The sequence below is a fragment of the Anser cygnoides genome, chromosome 2 (assembly GCF_040182565.1).
Source record: "Anser cygnoides isolate HZ-2024a breed goose chromosome 2, Taihu_goose_T2T_genome, whole genome shotgun sequence".
Taxonomy (NCBI): domain Eukaryota; kingdom Metazoa; phylum Chordata; class Aves; order Anseriformes; family Anatidae; genus Anser; species Anser cygnoides.
The window spans coordinates 139,764,387-139,781,258 of NC_089874.1; the positions used below are offsets into that span (position 1 = coordinate 139,764,387).

A 16,872-nucleotide genomic window follows, 5' to 3' on the forward strand; every position below is an offset into this window, starting at 1 on the left:
GGGAGGCGGCGGCGGCGGCGGGGCCCGGCCCGGGCCGGCCCGGCCGAAGGCGAAGCCTTGGGGTGAGGGAAAAGGAGGGGGGGGGGGGAAAAAGGTCCCGAAATGGCGTCGTGCGTGGGCAGCCGGACCCTGAGCAAGGACGACGTGAACTACCGGCTGCATTTCCGCATGATCAACGAGCAGCAGGTGGAGGACATCACGCTGGAGTTCTTCTACCGGCCGCACACCATCACCCTGCTCAGCTTCACCATCCTCAGCCTCATGGCCTTCGCCTTCACCAGGTGAGCGGTCCCGGGGGGGGGCTCTGGGGTGAAGGGGAGGGGGCTGGGGTCCCTATGCGGTCCCTATAGGGTTGTGGGGGGTCTCTGTGGGGTCCCTATAGGGTTCTGAGGGTTCTCTGTGGGGTCCCGGGGGGTCTCTATGGGGTCCCAATAGGGTCCCTATAGGGTTCTGGCAGGTCTCTATGGGGCTGCTATAGGGTCCCTAAGAGGTTCTGGGGGGGGTCTCTATGGGATTCCCACGGGGTTCTGGGCTGCACGGCCCCCCTCAGGCCCAAAGGGGTGGAAGACCCCCTTCAGAGAAGCACCCCTCTCTTCTGTGGTGTTTTCAGACTTGGGTGGTCATCTCGCTAAAAATGAGCGTGTGGCTCTAGCAGCGCCCAAAAATGGCTCTTTGCTAGGTTATCACGGAGCTCGGCATTGATATCACACCGGCAGGTAGTTTACCAAGGGTTCATGGACAGCACTGGCTGTTCTGTGTCATCGTTTTCATGCAGCGTGTTTTATCTGGGGCCCGTCGCCCGTTGGTGTAGGCCCCGGTACTGATAAGTGTAGCCACATCCTTTCCCTACCACAGGAACAGACTTCACCACCGCAGTCGTGCATGGAAATAAAGCTGAGGACAGGCACGCGTATCTTCAGGAGCCTTATCTGTAAGCAAAAGGTATAGTAGGACAGGCTGCGGGGTACCTCGCAGTGTTGTTCCAGGTAGTCCATATCTTTTATTGCCTCCTACTGAATGGGACTGTGAAGACAATGTTAGCATCCTCCTCTAGGTTCAGTTTCTCGTGCAGTTTCTGGGCAAATAGGGATTCCGGAGAGGTTCTGGCTGAGCTAGTGCATCAGGTTTTGGATTCATTTACGCTTTAGTGATGTTGTGTGTATGCAATTGCAGGTTCCAGTGGCCTTGTTCGTTATACTCTGCTTTTGACAGAAGAACATCCTTACTTATTCCTAGGCCTGAGATACAATTCAGCGTGTAATTTTCAGTATCTGAGGGATTCCTTTTTAATAGTTAAATCAGAAATGTTTCTTTGTGTCGGTACAATATTTAATCAGGAAGCCTTGCTATAAGTGCTCCTCTTGCCTCATATTCCAGTCTGATAACTTGTCCTGCTGTCGGGCTAATTTAGGTCAAATTGACGACGTATTGGGGAATTCTCATCCAGACATCATTCTGAGGGACTAATGGAATTGATTGCTCACCTTTGGGAGAAGAAAAGGCTCCTGCCTTTAATTCTTCCAAGCAGAGGATGAGTCAGGCAGCAGGTTCAGGACTATGCACTCTTCTCGGCCCAAAGAATATTCCTTGAATTCTCAGGTGTTTTTTTTTTTTCTGAAGAGGATTGCTAGCTTTTCTTCCCATTCGTCTTGCTAGCTTTCTAACTCGCTTCGGTTTCATGTTCTTTCCCCTTTCTCTTTCTCTGCTCAGCCTCACTTCCTGTGTTTAAGTACCTATTGACTTCTCTTTAACACTTCACTGTTACTCCTCTCGTCAGGTTGTGGAGTTACTATTTTTTGGTGTTTTTTTTTTTTTTTCCTTTCCCTTTTCTGCTATTTCCAGCCATCACAGGAATTCCCTAAATCTGGGTGATACCAGAGTGCTGCCTCTGTTGCCTTATTTGGGACACTGCTCAAACCATACGTTCTGCCTGAAAAGCCGAGGGGGAAGGGAATAGCTCCCCATGTGCTTCCAGTGTGTGCTCCCAGCTCTGGGCTTTCTGCTCCCATCAGCTTCTTGCACGAGCCTCCAGTGGCTGTGTTCATATTTCTTCCTCCCGTGCTCAGTAAGGTGTGACAAACGATTCCTCTTCCTTGCTTCCCCTACGCTGTCAGATGTTCCTTAGCACTCCTGATCAATTTATAAAGCAGGGGATTTTTTCCATGATACATTCATATTGATGTTCAGCAAAATGTTTTTTCAGGAACTTCAGCATAGGCAGAGGAAATCTGGCTTCCCTTAAAGTCTCTCTTGCCTCTTCTGTAATTGTTCAGTGCCAGAAATACACGAGGGTTCACATGAACTTACAAAATGCTTTTCCCTCGGATATACCAAGCTTCCCTTGGGATCGCTGGGAGCAGATGACACCGCCTTTGAGCTGGCAGATGAGGGTGAGACAAGACTTCAGGTAGCAGTAATGTTCACGGAGCAGTAATCAGAATCCAGAGGAAGAAACGTGAGTGTTTTTAGCTTCTCCATTTTAAAGTGTGGGGTAGTGGGCATTCTGTTTTTAAAGCACATCCTTCTGGTGCCTCTGACAATGGCTGCAGCTGCCGAGGTTGTTTCCTGCTGAACGAGCCAGATGCAGGCTCCTCTGCTTCGAGGCCGCACCCCGGAGCAGAGGCATGAAGTGGCTCTCGCTTTCCCTGCCCCTTTCCTCCCTGGGGGAGAGGGATGTGGCCCTTTCCCAGCCCCGAGGCAACCTGCAGGAGGGCAGGTGGCTGCTGGAGGGGATGTTTGTGGAGCACAGCAGTATTTATGGAAGATTTCTTTTCCCCTACACTCTAAATTTAGCGTCCTTGCTATTTTTACCCAAGTTCAGTGTCCTCAATTCTTCTCATTGTGATTTAATACCTACTTAATGTTTTTGCAAGATACTAGTGGAATGCCGTGCCCTGGAACAGGGAGAAGATCAGGAGAGAAGAAAAGATTATGAAGTTATGAGGTGCTTTGTTTTTTATTATTTCTTCAAAAAGCCCCAGACTTGAAAAACGCATTTGTGAAGTGGGTTTAAACCGAGAGAATTTTCTTCCGTCCTCCCACACGAGTGTTAGAAATCTCATTTGTGCTGCATGAACGCCGATATTTCCAAGTCAGCATCAAAGTTCCTGAGGCTAAGCGAGGAGATGATTTAGCACATTTTCCTGATTGCAGCTTGTTGTGATCGCGTCTTTCCTCCACCGGTTATTTTGCCTCCCTGTTTCCTTCGGTGTCCTCAGACTAACTCTTCTGGGCAAGCGTTATAATTCTTATCTTAACTAGCACGCCGCAGCAGGTCTCTTGCTGCTGCCTGTCTTTACCTGCTTCTGGCAAGAAGGTCGGTTATCTATCCCTTCTGAGAGGCACCTCCACGCAAACCAGCCAGAAATGCTTCTGCCACTCGCGTGGAATGAGGAGCAGTTGAGCCCTGCCTGGCCACGCTGAGTTGTGTGGCGATGTGACTTCAGTAATGTCTTCAAAATAAAGAAATCCCCCCCCCCCAGTTGGTGGCACCAGCGACAGCCTGTGGTATTTGCGTGCATTAAAGCAGGAATATGGCTTTGGCTGAGCCCTCAGGGCCTGAGGCTCTGTCTGGGAAGGGCTCTGGATGAGACGAGCTCTGGGGGTTGCCAAGGGAGCCAGAGTTAAGTCCTGGAGCTGGCGTGAAGTGTCAGCCTGTGCAGCGTCGTGGCTGCTGGAAAATGACTGGTAAGTAGTCAGCTGGTTTAAGGAAAATGCTGTAGGGAGTCCCCAAGGCCCGCAGGGAAACCATTCATGTTTAATGGCTGCCGTACAGATGAACTAACAAAATGCTAATGATAGTCTGCCGTGGAGCTATTAAGTTCGGTTCCAGCAAAGAGAGAGGCTTTATGGCTGCAGCAAGTATATCTACTGTGGAGCACATTTGTGCTGTCACAGATTATTACTGAACCATCCAGAAAAGTGACAAATGCTCTGCCAGAAAGAGCTGTAGTCCCTCTAAAGTTGTCTGGGACTTTTTTTGTGTCTTGGGTTGGGAATAAATAAAGGAATTTATTTAAATCAATAAACTGATCACAAGTGCATTAAAATTACCCAGATAGAGAAACTTTGAGCAGTAGTAGCTGATACGTTGTGAAATAGTAGTTGTGCTTATTACTGTAGTTTGAAGCTTTTCTAATTTCATTGCTGAAGTCTCCTAGAAGCTGACTGCTGGTGAGAAGGCTTGGGTGTTGTCTTTGTTAATGTTGCTGCTGTATTCTTTAAATTCTACCTGCAGGCAAAAGAAGAACTCGGTCAGGTGTGTCTTGAATTCTTAGATCTTTATTCTGGTCATAATATGACAGTAGCACAAATAGTACCTCATACGTTATTCAGAACTTGGGCTTAGTAGATCACAAAGCAGGTTAATGTTTTCTTTTAGGTTTGGCTGTGCCTCTGTTATACAAAGTTTCCAAGCTGTGTGAGGCGAGATGCTTTTCTGTGGGTTACCCCCAACCCCAGCAGAGGGGGGTCTGTGTCAAGGGTACGCAATCCTGGGACAGTAAAATATTAAAGGCTGATTGGAATAACACTTTTCCCTGACCCTGCTCTCGCGTCAGGCATTTGGCATTGGGAACAGGCCAAGGGAAGTTAAGGGGATTGCAGGGTCAACCAAAACAGCAGAAGGGAAGCTGGGAATTGCGGCCAGGCTTCCAGAGTCTTGGTCTTGGTCACCATTTGCAGTGTAAAAGTACTTTTGATGATTTTTCTGTGGAAAATTAAGACAGTAGGATTTTTTTCACGTTGCTTTAAATTTAGTTACTGTTAGAAGTCACTGCAGAAGCAATGCTCCTGGCTTGCAGGTGTGGATTGTGTTTAACCACCTTGTAAGAAAGGATAGCCAGAAGTGCAGAGTGAAAATCATTCGCTGCAATTACTGTCTCGTCTTGGTACATAACCAGCATGCTTATTTCTTCTTATTATTTCCATTTAATCTTTTATTTAAGTAAGTACATCTTCAGAGCCTTTCAACTTCATCTTCAAAATAATACTTTAACACTTTGATGTTCTCTCTCTCTCTTCAGGGATGATTCTGTCCCAGAGGAAAACATTTGGAGGGGTATCCTCTCGGTGATTTTCTTCTTTCTAATCATCAGTGTTCTAGCCTTTCCCAATGGTGAGTAAGGTCCATACATCACTTTTTGCAGCGTGTGAATTTGCCTTTATTGCCACTACATTTATTTTGATTAAAGTGCCACTTTTAAATGTAATTTTTCTCTACTCTTCTGAATTCCCTTATGTTAAGGGACAGTATAAAAATGGGTTGCAGTCGCGCTGAGTGGAGATAACAGTGAAGTGCCAGTTATTTATAGCTTGTCTGTACCTAACAAGGAAGTCGGGTTTTCAAAATCAGCGTCCATATTTGCAGGTGCAGAGCTGCAGCTCAGACTGCAAAGTAATGATGCTGCCAGATCCTTCAGTAATGTTTCAAAACACGCTACCTCCGTGTGTTTTAACAGAAGTGTAATTCTGCAGTAATTCTGAGACGTACTGCGTAAATCACCTGGTGGTGGTTAGGAACCCTCTACATCACATTACAGTGTAAAACCACAGTTGCTCAGTAGAGATTTAAGTCAGACAAAGATTTTGGAAATCGTATGGGGAGCAGAAAGTCCAAAAGGGGTAAAATCTGTGGGTGACACTTAGTTCTGCAGAGGAAATGCTGTCCTTCCTGGTTTTATTTATTTTAAATTTTTGCTCGTTGCTGTCAGCAAGAGCATAATTCTTGGGTCAACTCCAACCAGTCTTAGGATCGGCAGTGTTCAGAAATAAATGAACGGTGATTGTGCTCATGGCATGCTCCTGGGATGTATCTTTCTAATGTTTGAGCATTATTAATTGATGGCTTTCACAAAACGCTCCCTGAAAAACCAAGTGTCAGAGAAAAATGAACTCCATGCTTACAACTGTGAAAGAGCAATCCACAGCTTGCACTGAAAAAAATAATTAGCTGTATCTTGCTCCCTAACTGTATGTTTCATGTTTAGATGTTTCCTACTTTTTCCAGGCTCATCTTTTCTGCATTTTGCATTAACTCAGGTGTTTTTAATCTGATAAAGTCAGGTTAATCACTGGCTTTAAAGTAAATAATAATGACACTGGTGAAGAGCATGGGTATTTTAGATGCTATTAGATGTAGGATACTTAGTATGGAAGTTTTAGGAGGCCTGTTTGCTAACACTTCATGGTCATCTGAAGGCTGAGCACCATGTTTCTTTGCTAGCGTGCAAAAAGAGTGTGTTTGACTTCACTGAGAGCAAGCCGTGAGTTAGCTGTGGTCTAGAAAGCAGAGCAAGAGATTCTCAGCTGAGATATGGTATATGCTAAGCAATGGTGTACTGCTGTTTTGGGAACAGGTCCCATTAAAATAATTGAATGTTATGTTTATGTCCTGCTAATTGGCAGTCTCCCTCCCCTCTCAAATCTGCTGCTACATTTTTTTTTTTTTAATATACAGGCAGGAGCCCCAGAGTTTCGGGTATGTTATACAGCTTGACAGAGAATGATCCGTGCTTATGTCAAACTTCGGATGAGAAATGCCGTTCTTACTGACTGTTTTCTAACAGGCTTTTTGTTTACCCTCCACAGGACCTTTTACACGCCCCCACCCTGCAATATGGCGAATGGTTTTTGGTAAGTTTTAAGTTGTGTTTCTGACTCAGTGCTTCGGCAGGACCAACCATTTTTCTTTTCCGATGAATGGATTTGTCATGAAACATAATTTGTGTGTCAAACTTCTGTGAATAACTCTTCCATCCCACTTCTGAGCTGTTGCTTATAATCTGTTCTTAATTATGTTTGGGAACATCGTTGGAGTTTCTCTGTGGTGGGATGGTGTAAATTAAATCATCAGAAAAGGAGCATTCCCTCTGATTCTCTGTTTTAATCCTGTTTTGTCCATATGCTTCCTAATTCCTTCCTCCCTCTACTGCCATCTCTTCCCAACTCAAAAAGTTTTTTTCATAGCTGCTATATGAACTAGCTTACTTCTAACTAAATCCAGTTCAGTAGAGTAATTATTTATCTGCAAAACATGCTATTTTTTCTTAAATAGCAGAATTGCGTAGTTGAATATGCATTTATTAATATTCCTAATATGTATTTTTTCAATTTCTTCAGCAAAATTACTGTAAATATTAATTCTATTCATAGTTGGGGAAATAATTCCATTAGCTACAGAAGTTACTGAGTGAAATCCCGTTCCTTAAACATCTGAATTACGTGGCAGGAACATAAACGTTTTAAAAATAACTTAGAGTTCACAGAGCACAGCCTAAATGTTAAGCATATTTACAAAGAATTAGGCAGATTTGATTTAAAAGCTGGTCCCTTTCTTTTTAACGGGACTATGAATGTCCCTCTCTCCTGCCACTTCATAGAGCTAAAAATAAGTAGCTTCCCAAAGTAGCTGATTACTCATCTGTTGACATTGGGAGGATACTGCTGATTAGATAGTACTGGTTAAAGAATCCTGCTCCTTTTGGAGCTGAGGAAACACAGGTCCTACCGCTTGCTTCCGATCACAGCAAATGTAAATTAAAAGAGCTTTCCCAGTCGGAGCTTGACCCCCTGTATTTCTGGGGAAAAACTGCAAGGAAAAATAAGTGACATTTTCCCCTCTGTAATCCTGCTTCCTTTTGGCATGACTTACGTAGGCATGCTAGAGGTCTCAGGTCTGTGCAGTCGATGAAAGGCAGGAATGGCACATCTTCAGCAGTTCAGGACGCACCCCCACCCACAGGCTGCACTTATTTTAGCAGTTTGGCATCTGTTCACCTGATGCATTTTAGGGATACACTGCAGAAGACAGTATAGACTCCCTGTACGTGTGTGTGCACCTGAATGGAACTTTTCTAGCACATCCTGGGGGTTAATAACGCTTCAGTTCTTCTTTTCATAATTGCTATAGTTTGTTTTGGATGGCAGATACTAAGTTTATTCATGTTAATTTTTCTACCCTCCATGACATCACTGCAGGACACAAGTAAGTTTGAGCGCTAGACTGTAGCGGTGGTGTGTTTATGTGCCTCTTCCAAATGTGGCCTTAGATATCTGTGAACTTGTGAGTAGTGTAAAGATACGTTCCCAAAAGCAGCTTCATCTATCTACAGATCTACACATAGGACCCTTCTTAACTTCATACAAGTTTTGATTATTTTTTTATAAAATCCGTACTCTGACGTTGGGAGGAGAGAGGAGGTAGTCTCAAATGCAATGGTGTTTCTTAATTTATAATGGTATGAAAGCATATCATCATCTTTATCTTCAAAAGCTTCAAACAGCAAACTTCCCAACTTTCCAGCAAAAGTAACTCAAGCATGCCAGTCCTCCAGTTTATATTTGTAACCACTCTTTGTTGTCAGATTAGTAAATTGATCTTGGTGCTGAAATCTGCATTTAGGCTTGGAGACTAGGATTAATGAGACCAACAATACTTAAAGTAAGGCAAAAAGCCAATCCAGTACTGTGATCGTAATACGTCTCTTACTACAGAGCTTCCTGATCTCAGACTTGTGTCACTCATGCCCAAACTGTCTAGACTGATTCTTTTTTGACTGGGTTGATAGAGCTGAGCATATATCGTATCACAAGAAGCAGGAGATAATACGAAAGACAGAGTGCTCAAAGATTACCAGCTGCCTTGTTTCTTAAGCTTCTTTGCTTGTAGCCACTGTATGTAGAAAACTTAATTGTGCAAAGTGGGCATGTACTGAGTAACAGTTTGAAAGCTTTTTGGACCTTCTGTGTCCAAAATTTTTTTTGTGAATACGATTCTAAAGCAGAGTCTTTTTGCAGGTCTCAGTGTGCTCTATTTTCTGTTCCTGGTGTTCGTGCTCTTCCTTAACTTTGAGCAGGTAAAAGCAGTGATGTACTGGCTGGATCCTAATCTTCGGTACGCCACAAGGGAAGCAGATATTATGGTATGTATCCTCGGCACCTTATTGGACATTTTGGCTACTTTAGGTATGTTTCGCATGAGCGGGAAGGGATAAATCTGAATTTAATGGCTTGTGCAATGCAGGATTGTGCCTGTACTTGATAGAGTCAACGAACCTTTTGTGTCAACTGCTATTTAGTGACATTGAAATCAGTTGGTGTGAAAAACAGTCTTCTGGGAGAACAGATTCAAGAAAGGGGGAGAAAAAAAAAAAAAAATTTGGCTGCACAACAGCAACTGGGAGACAGGAGTGTGAAGCAGCCCTGCAGACCCCAAGGCCACTGCAGAAGGAGGGCAGGAGGTGCTCCGGGCACAGAGCAGAAGTTCCCCTGTGGCTTGTGGCGAGGCCCCTGGTGGGACGTTTTACAGGACATGCAGTGGTGGTGGCGAGGCACGGGCAGCCTGCTGTTAGGGTGCTGGGAGGACACGTTCCTAAATGGAGCCTGAGCATGGGCGGTGGTGGTGTTGCTGAGCAACAAAAGGGAGCTGACACGAAGAGTCTGCTGGTAAGCCAGGCTCGCCTGGCTCTCCTGTCATTTAAGCTAGAAATAAATTCAAGAAGTCAGGGGAGGACTAGTATTACTGCTGGCACAGAACCACAGTACAGCAGATTTCCTGCCTGTAGCAGCAGCAGAAACTTCTTCTGAACTACTGATCCTGATAGCTGTCATTTAAAGAAAGTTGGAGTAAATTTTTGAATTGCAGTGATAATGGAGGCTGCAGTTTGGTCTCTTGTTCTGGCAAAGTTGCTTGAGTATAAAAGAAAGTTAAACGCGTGTCATTGTATGACTGGCAGAGCGGCAGCTGAAAAGATGATGTATGGGGTGGGGGGTCCTAGTAAAAATAAAAGCAAAAATGCTTTTTTCTCTTCTCATATATATACCAGGCAAGAGTCCTGAAAAAGAAGTTTACTTTTAAAGTATAACCTTATTGTGTCCAGTCATCACAGAATTTCAGATGCCATGGCATAACTAGGAGCCTGTACCTTCCTTTGTATGTTGAGTGCTTCTTGTGCTTTTGCTCAGGAAGAGAAATACAATGGCTTTAAGACTTACTCGTGCATGTAGATCAAGGTACCAAAATGACTTCGATTCAGAGTTTGCTGAGATTTGAGCCTGGATGTTTTTCTTTATATGTGTGTGAGGGAAAAGAAGCAGAAATGAGGACAGCAACTCGTGTGTGTGTGTGGATTTGTCCAACACCCTGCCAAGCTGTTCCCAGTTGTGCTTGGAATGCAGCTTATAAACCAGTTTCAGATCCCTTTGGGTACTTGCACTGAAGCTGCAGCTTTGCCATCCTTAGGACAGGTGAAACACCTTTCTCTGAATGATAACAGCACTGGCATCTGCAAAAAGCAGTATCACGCTTTCACGTCGGGGAGCACCGCCAACAGGGGATACTTAGAGTTCCATGGTGGGACCGATCTGCCTCTTGACAGGGAACGTGAGAGATGGGAGGAGTATTTGTGTGAAATTCTGCATTCTTGTCTTTACGGAGACCAGGATTTAATCATTTCTCTACCATCCCTTTTTCAACTTGATCACGGTTTATTTGTGCAGGGATAGCAGTAGTTCTGGCCTGAGGGAGAAGCCTTTCTTAATTCAACAGCTCTGAGCAGTGCTGTGTTGTTACCTGCAGATGGCAATGTATATTTTAGGAGGGTTGGAGAGCAGAGGGTTTTGTATGTGTGCATTTCCAGTTGGGGGTAGTTCAGTTTGTGCCCAGTGACACACAGACAACCCCTCAGATTCAGCCTCCTGGTAGAATCCTGATTTATTTATCTATTTCAAGCGGGCAGTGATTTCTAGCTCTTGCTGTACAACGTGGTCAGAGAACACATTTCCTTTGATATTGGTGACTGAAATATTAATTGATATTCTTAAGGAATCGACCGCTCATCTATAACAACTGTTGCCAGTTCACTTTGATTTATTTTTTCCCCCCTTCATCCATATGACCTTCTCAATACGAGTATGTCCTTGGAAACTGAGAAAAATAAAGCAATAAAGATATTCAAGTGAACATTGAGATCAATATCTTGATATCACAAACTGGTGAGGATTAACTATTGATGAGCACTTCTGAACCCCAGGCATCACGAAGGTGGGGAAAGGTGGTTATTTCAAATCAAAACCCCAAAAGAAAAGCAAATAACTGCTTTCTGGAGTGCTGTTGTTTGCTGTTATTATTATTGATTTTACTGCTTCTGCTGTTCCTCTATCATGTGAGAAATACATGCTCCACTAAGCACCAACGTCTACGTTATCTCCCTTTAAATTAGAGCTGTACTGTGATGACCTTGAGTCTTGGTCTCACAAGTTTTCCTGCAGAGTTCAGGAGAAGAAGGGGGTATATTTTAATATCTTTATAATTCCAGGCTTGTTGCACTGGGTAGAAAGAAATTCCCTCGTTCTAGTGTTTCTGCAGCTGCCTGTTCATTGAAGTTCTGTTTGTTTATATCTTTAACAGGAGTATGCTGTGAACTGCCATGTGATCACTTGGGAGAGAATCCTCAGCCACTTTGATATATTTGCTTTTGGGCATTTCTGGGGCTGGGCTATGAAGGCTTTGCTGATCCGCAGCTACGGGCTGTGCTGGACTATTAGCATCACCTGGGAGCTCACGGAGGTAGGTCACCCATTTATCTCAAGTGTAAGAAAACACGTGAGCCTTTAATTGTTCCAGCGGAGAAGGTGAACGTTCCTAGAAGGGTGACTCACTAGCTCTCAGTACAGATTTATATTTTAAGCCTTATAAACCAGGTGCAGAGCAATTAGTTTGGTTGCACTAGTGGAGAACAGCAAGCTGAGCTTTAGGTAAGTTGGGCAGATGATGGTTTACCTGAGTAGAAGGGAATTCTTGGCCAGCATATTGATGCCATCCACACTTTGTATTTCTGCTGTAATAGGTGCCAACCCTCACGTTATTTCAGGTGCTGATTTGTACACACTGGTTTTGAGCAGTTATTCTCCGTTTTCACCTTGCAGTACCTGTCATCAACTGTCATGATGCCCTTACTCCAAATATAATGGCATTTAAACATTTTGTATGGTTTATACACCATAAAAATGTTTAAATACTGCACAGTGAAAAGGAGTTGAGGGATCCCCAAGGGAGGTGAGAGGACCCAAGGGGAGAAGTCTATATGAAAGAGCAGGATATCATGCAGTGTGCTGTTTTCTGTCATGAGGCCTGAGGGCATAGCCACTTCTTTCATTAAATCATACCCCACAAGCCTCATTTATTCATGTTCACTGACATAAAAATGAGGTTTTTATTGGACCAGGATTTAAATTAGTTCACATTGTAGTCCCCTGTACCATGGTTTGGGGGACCATTGACTTATTTTTGTTATCCAGCTTTACCGTGATTCTCCCAAGCACGTGTTTAAGTCAGTTAAAATAGGATTTAAAAGTGTCAAAAGTTATTTTAAAAAAAAAAAAAAAAAAGCAACTACAGATACCTAAATTGTTTTAGTCAATTGACTATTGCTTGGACTGCCGATCTTTATTGTTAGATCTGTTTTGAGTGTTCAAGCTGATTAATTAGAATATGTCACCAAAAATGCAAGGATGTGTTTTTATTAAAAAAAAAAATAATAATTCATGATGTTCTTTGATGGGACAATTCAGAGGAAAAAAAATCCACTTTTTATCAGCTTTGGGGGCAGTGTGGTTTAACCTGTCATACTTAAAATACCGAATGTAAATATAAACACATGAAATTAATCTTTAAAGCTAGTTTTCTACAGAGCTTACCTTCTTGACAATGCTTGGCTTATCTGGCAGTGCATTTATAATTCAGAAATATAGATAAGGATCTAGTTGTCTGAAATTAAATTTGGGGGTTTGAAAATATTGGTGCCATGAACTCATATTCAAAAAATGTTTTGTTCTATGGCATTCAAGGATACGCTGTTTTTTAAGCCATTTTGAAACTGTTTTAAGCTCAGAATTTCACAAGTACCCATTCACAAAGAACAACTTTGGTAGTTATTGTACTCATTTTTCCCCTGGAAAAGAAGTTTAAATTTGGATTTGTTTCACACACTCTCTTATCGTTCAGTTGATCTTTACACAACCATCGTCTTCAACTTGACACCGCATGGAGTGTCTAGTGTTCCCACTTGCTGAAAGGCAGATCATTGGGACAGACAATGTGTTGGGTAAGGTTCAACGTATGGAGAGGTTATCACCACCCAAATGGATTTTTAATGAATTGGTTAATTCAGGAGAGTCATTAGAAACCTGCAGAAGTTATCAGGGCAGTTACATAGGGATTTAGCTGTGCATCTCCTGTTAGCATTAATGGATTTGAGCTGGCTCCCCATTCTGAAATGGGACACTTGGCTCACGCTGCTTACTATCGGATTAAAGCTGGGACGTGGGCAGGCCTTGGTCTCTTGTTCTGAGAAAGCAGCGAGCAGCTCCGAGACGGACTGCCCAACACCTGTGGGCTGTTCTTTGCTGCCTCACTATCTGTAACTTCTGGTGCCTTTGTCTGGATTATTGCATACTGAGATTCATAGCCTAGTGTCCCTTTTTGTGTTAAATTTACTTAAAACATGAAAGGGAAGCTGTTTGTAGCAAGATAACAAGCAGCACTGTATAGCTTAAGGCCTGAAGAGAAGTCAAATTTTCTTCTTTACAGGTTGAAATTCAATATAGCGTTGGCAAAGACAGCCAAGCTGCTTTGATACATTTTGCAAGAGTTTTCAAAGGAAGGGTCACTTGTCAACATCAGGCACTGTGATTTATTTTAACTTGACCACTAGTCATTCTTGCTGTACACCAAGAACATTCTTCTTGTTCCTTTTCACACATCTGATTTTGGGGGTATTTTATTTATGCATTTGTCAACAAAAGATACTCTGCCACAAAATTGTACCAATAATCTTCCACAGATGCAAAAATCAAATTATGTATGTTCATTTACTGACAAAACTTGTGCCGTGCTTATGGGAGGGTTATTTACTTACCTATGTGTTTTGTTAAGCATCTGCATGAGTATTTCAAGGGGACTGCTTAACACGTGGCTCTGTCGAGTGCCAATCCACAGCTAGATTTTTTTCAGTCTCTAACTTTTGGGTTGCTCTGATTTTTTTTCTAATTATTTTATTTTTTTCCCCTTGCAGAACAAATAATAAAATTATTTTCCTTTTAAAGGAGGATGAGAAGAGCTGAATCCATTTCTCAGTAAATTATGCTTGTATCTTGCCTCAGCTGTGGCTATCTGCCCAATTGTCCTCCACTCTACCAAAAGCTATCAAAATTATCTGTAAATACATTTAACTGCCTTTCTGATGTCTCACAGTAGTCTTCAGTTAAGCTGAGGATTAAGTTCAGAAAGGAACTGATTGCTAAAGAAGTAAATCATTTTCCAGGGGAAATTTTTATGGGCCTGAATTTGTTTTGCTCTGTCCCAGTGGTGGCAGCTTTTCAGTCTGACATCGATTTGTTTCTGGGCTATTTTCCAGTATCTTCATCTCAAAAGTACCTTCGCAATTAGTGCTTACCAGTATGCTCTTAACTGCTGGAGCCATTCTGGATCAAGTACAGCAGCAAAGCTTGTAGTGTCTGAGTTATTGGTGAATTCTAAATCTTCTTACAGTCACTAAATTTTCTAAAAATAGTATATGAAAGAGTTGTGATTTTTTTTTAAATTAGAGCAAGTCTTAAGTTCTGAATTCCAGCACGTTTTAGTGCTGACAGCTGTTTAAAAATAGGTCCATTCTACTTGCTGTATCTTTTTTCTGGTTTAGAAAGCATTCTACTTAAAAATGGTAAGAAAAAAGAGACAAAGCTTATTTTTCCAATTTTTTTAAAGCACAAAACACCTGCTTTCCTCCAAGAAGTGCAGTAGTCTTGCTTGCTTCATCATGCACTGCTGTAAATGTTTTGGCCTCTTTGAGGCCAAAAGCTGAGTGATATCTTTATGTACAGCATTGCCCCAGCAGGCAGTGGTGAGAAGGAGCCCTGAGGTCTTAGTACTCTTACCCAAAGCCTTCCAAAGTTAATGGAAGGACTCCCATCAAATTTCAGTGATTGTGGCTCGTGTCCTTGAAGTATGGCGTGTACTGAAAAGCTGACATTTGAATGTGTTCTTAAAAGTGAATTTGTATTAATTCTGTGCCGTTCCTCACCCAGAATCTTTTTGCTGTATTCTGTAGCTCTTCTTCATGCACCTTCTGCCTAACTTTGCTGAATGCTGGTGGGATCAAGTCATTTTGGACATCCTGCTTTGTAACGGGGGTGGCATCTGGTTGGGCATGGTAGTTTGTCGTTTCTTGGAGATGAGGACCTATCACTGGGCAAGCTTCAAGTAGGTCTAAATTAAAGCTTAATTAAATATTGTTTAATATTAAATTATTTGGAAAAGAGACCTTCTTTGCATATGTAAAATGCATGTAGTACAGAAAAAACGCAGTCTGCACATGCTAACAGTGCTGTAACTTTATTTTAAGTCTTAACAATCAATTTGATATTAATATTACTTTAGAGCATATCTTTGCAAATGTGATTATGTATATATTTTTTTCTTTGCAATCTAAGTTACAATTATTGATGCCAAATGAAGGAGGGGGGGAGGAAGTAAAGCTATTTGCATTTTCAGTTTGTTATTTTATACAAATAAAACTTTGAAGAAGGCATTGAACAAAGCTAATTGTAAATGTTTTTCTCCTTTTACAATGTTTGCGAACTCTAGGTTTGGGTTTAGCTTGATGAGGTGTTAGTGTGGCAGTCTGTCATCACTAGTTGTCAGTGCAAAAATGGGATCAGGCTGGTTGTACCTGTGTTGTGAATTACCTTACCTGCTGCTGACCCTCTAAAATATAGAAAGTATTTGCAAAATAAAGTAGCATTTGCTGTGTAAAAGGGCAACAGCTTGTGGCTGAGTAGGCTCCAGTTCTTAGCACTCCCACTGTGGTTTCTTCTGTAGTTTTTGCCCACCTTCTTCCCTGCCAGTAGGTGACCAGCATTGTTACCTGCACTTACCAGTGGTATAGATGAAACAGGGTTAAGCACAATGAGTTGCCAAAGGACAGCGCAACTTGAGTCAATATCAGAGAGATTAATGCCTTGAGTTAATATCAGAGGCGGAAAAGGAGCTTAAACCTTGACTTCCAGATTTGTACCCTGTGTGGACTTCTGTGCTGCTTTCTTCTTTTACTCCCAAGTTCGTTCATTGCTCTGAGAACCATCCAGCCTTCAGTCTCAAATCAGTTTTCCCACATTTCAGTTCAGGCAGAATAATGAGCATTACAGTTGATGTTCCCTCTGATTTTGGAGAGCTTACTGAGAATTAAAACAGATAGCAGAATATCTTTGGCAGAACTAGTTTTTACTATCCTTGTGGGATATTTTTCTTGTAGACTTTTTGGACCTTTAATGTGAGGAGGAACTGCAGAGAATGAGAAGCTTTTGCTTATGCCCTTTTGTTTTCTTTTCCCTTTTTTGATGAATAAACGCGGATCTTAAAGATTAGAATATTTCCCCCCCACCCTGCCCCCCTTAACCTCTTTAACCTTAGATTCCAGTAGCCTAAGAGAACATAAATATTACAAAAATGAACTCTGAATCTTTTTTTTTTTTTTCCCCAGAAGGGCCAAGGAAATAGGTTGAAAGCTGACTTCTAACCCAGGAATCTCTGGATTTTTTTCTTAGAATTCCCTGTCCTTTGGGTGGTGTTGCTCATCTGAATTGTTACCAAAAGCAATAACCATAACTCATCTGACAGATGAACCTCCATTCACATCCCCTTTCAAAAGGGAATTTAAAAATCTGTTAGCTTATGACAGTGCTACCACATTTCTCTGGAAGAGAGTGCATCTAAATATCAGAACAGCAAGGGCTGTGTGTGCTGTAAGCGCAATATGCTTGACCCTGTGGAGCCAGCCTCTTAAACATTTGATGAATAACAAGTCTGACAGATCC

The 16,872-nt window shown here is 42.4% G+C and overlaps 1 protein-coding gene across 2 annotated transcripts in view; it reads left to right on the forward strand.

Moving 5' to 3' along the window:
- The first annotated feature begins 34 nt into the window (after positions 1 to 34).
- The window catches only part of PTDSS1 (phosphatidylserine synthase 1), a 29,369-nt gene continuing 12,531 nt past the window's right edge, over positions 35 to 16,872 (forward strand). Inside the window, exons 1-6 of one of the 2 annotated variants that reach the window (XM_048068707.2) lie at positions 35 to 281; positions 5,025 to 5,116; positions 6,589 to 6,633; positions 8,797 to 8,921; positions 11,408 to 11,566; positions 15,108 to 15,259. In XM_048068707.2, the coding sequence (XP_047924664.1) occupies positions 103 to 281; positions 5,025 to 5,116; positions 6,589 to 6,633; positions 8,797 to 8,921; positions 11,408 to 11,566; positions 15,108 to 15,259 (752 nt within the window). In that variant the 5' untranslated portion in view covers positions 35 to 102. The remainder of the gene's footprint in view (positions 282 to 5,024; positions 5,117 to 6,588; positions 6,634 to 8,796; positions 8,922 to 11,407; positions 11,567 to 15,107; positions 15,260 to 16,872) is intronic. The other variant, XM_048068706.2, reaches the window with a different exon arrangement.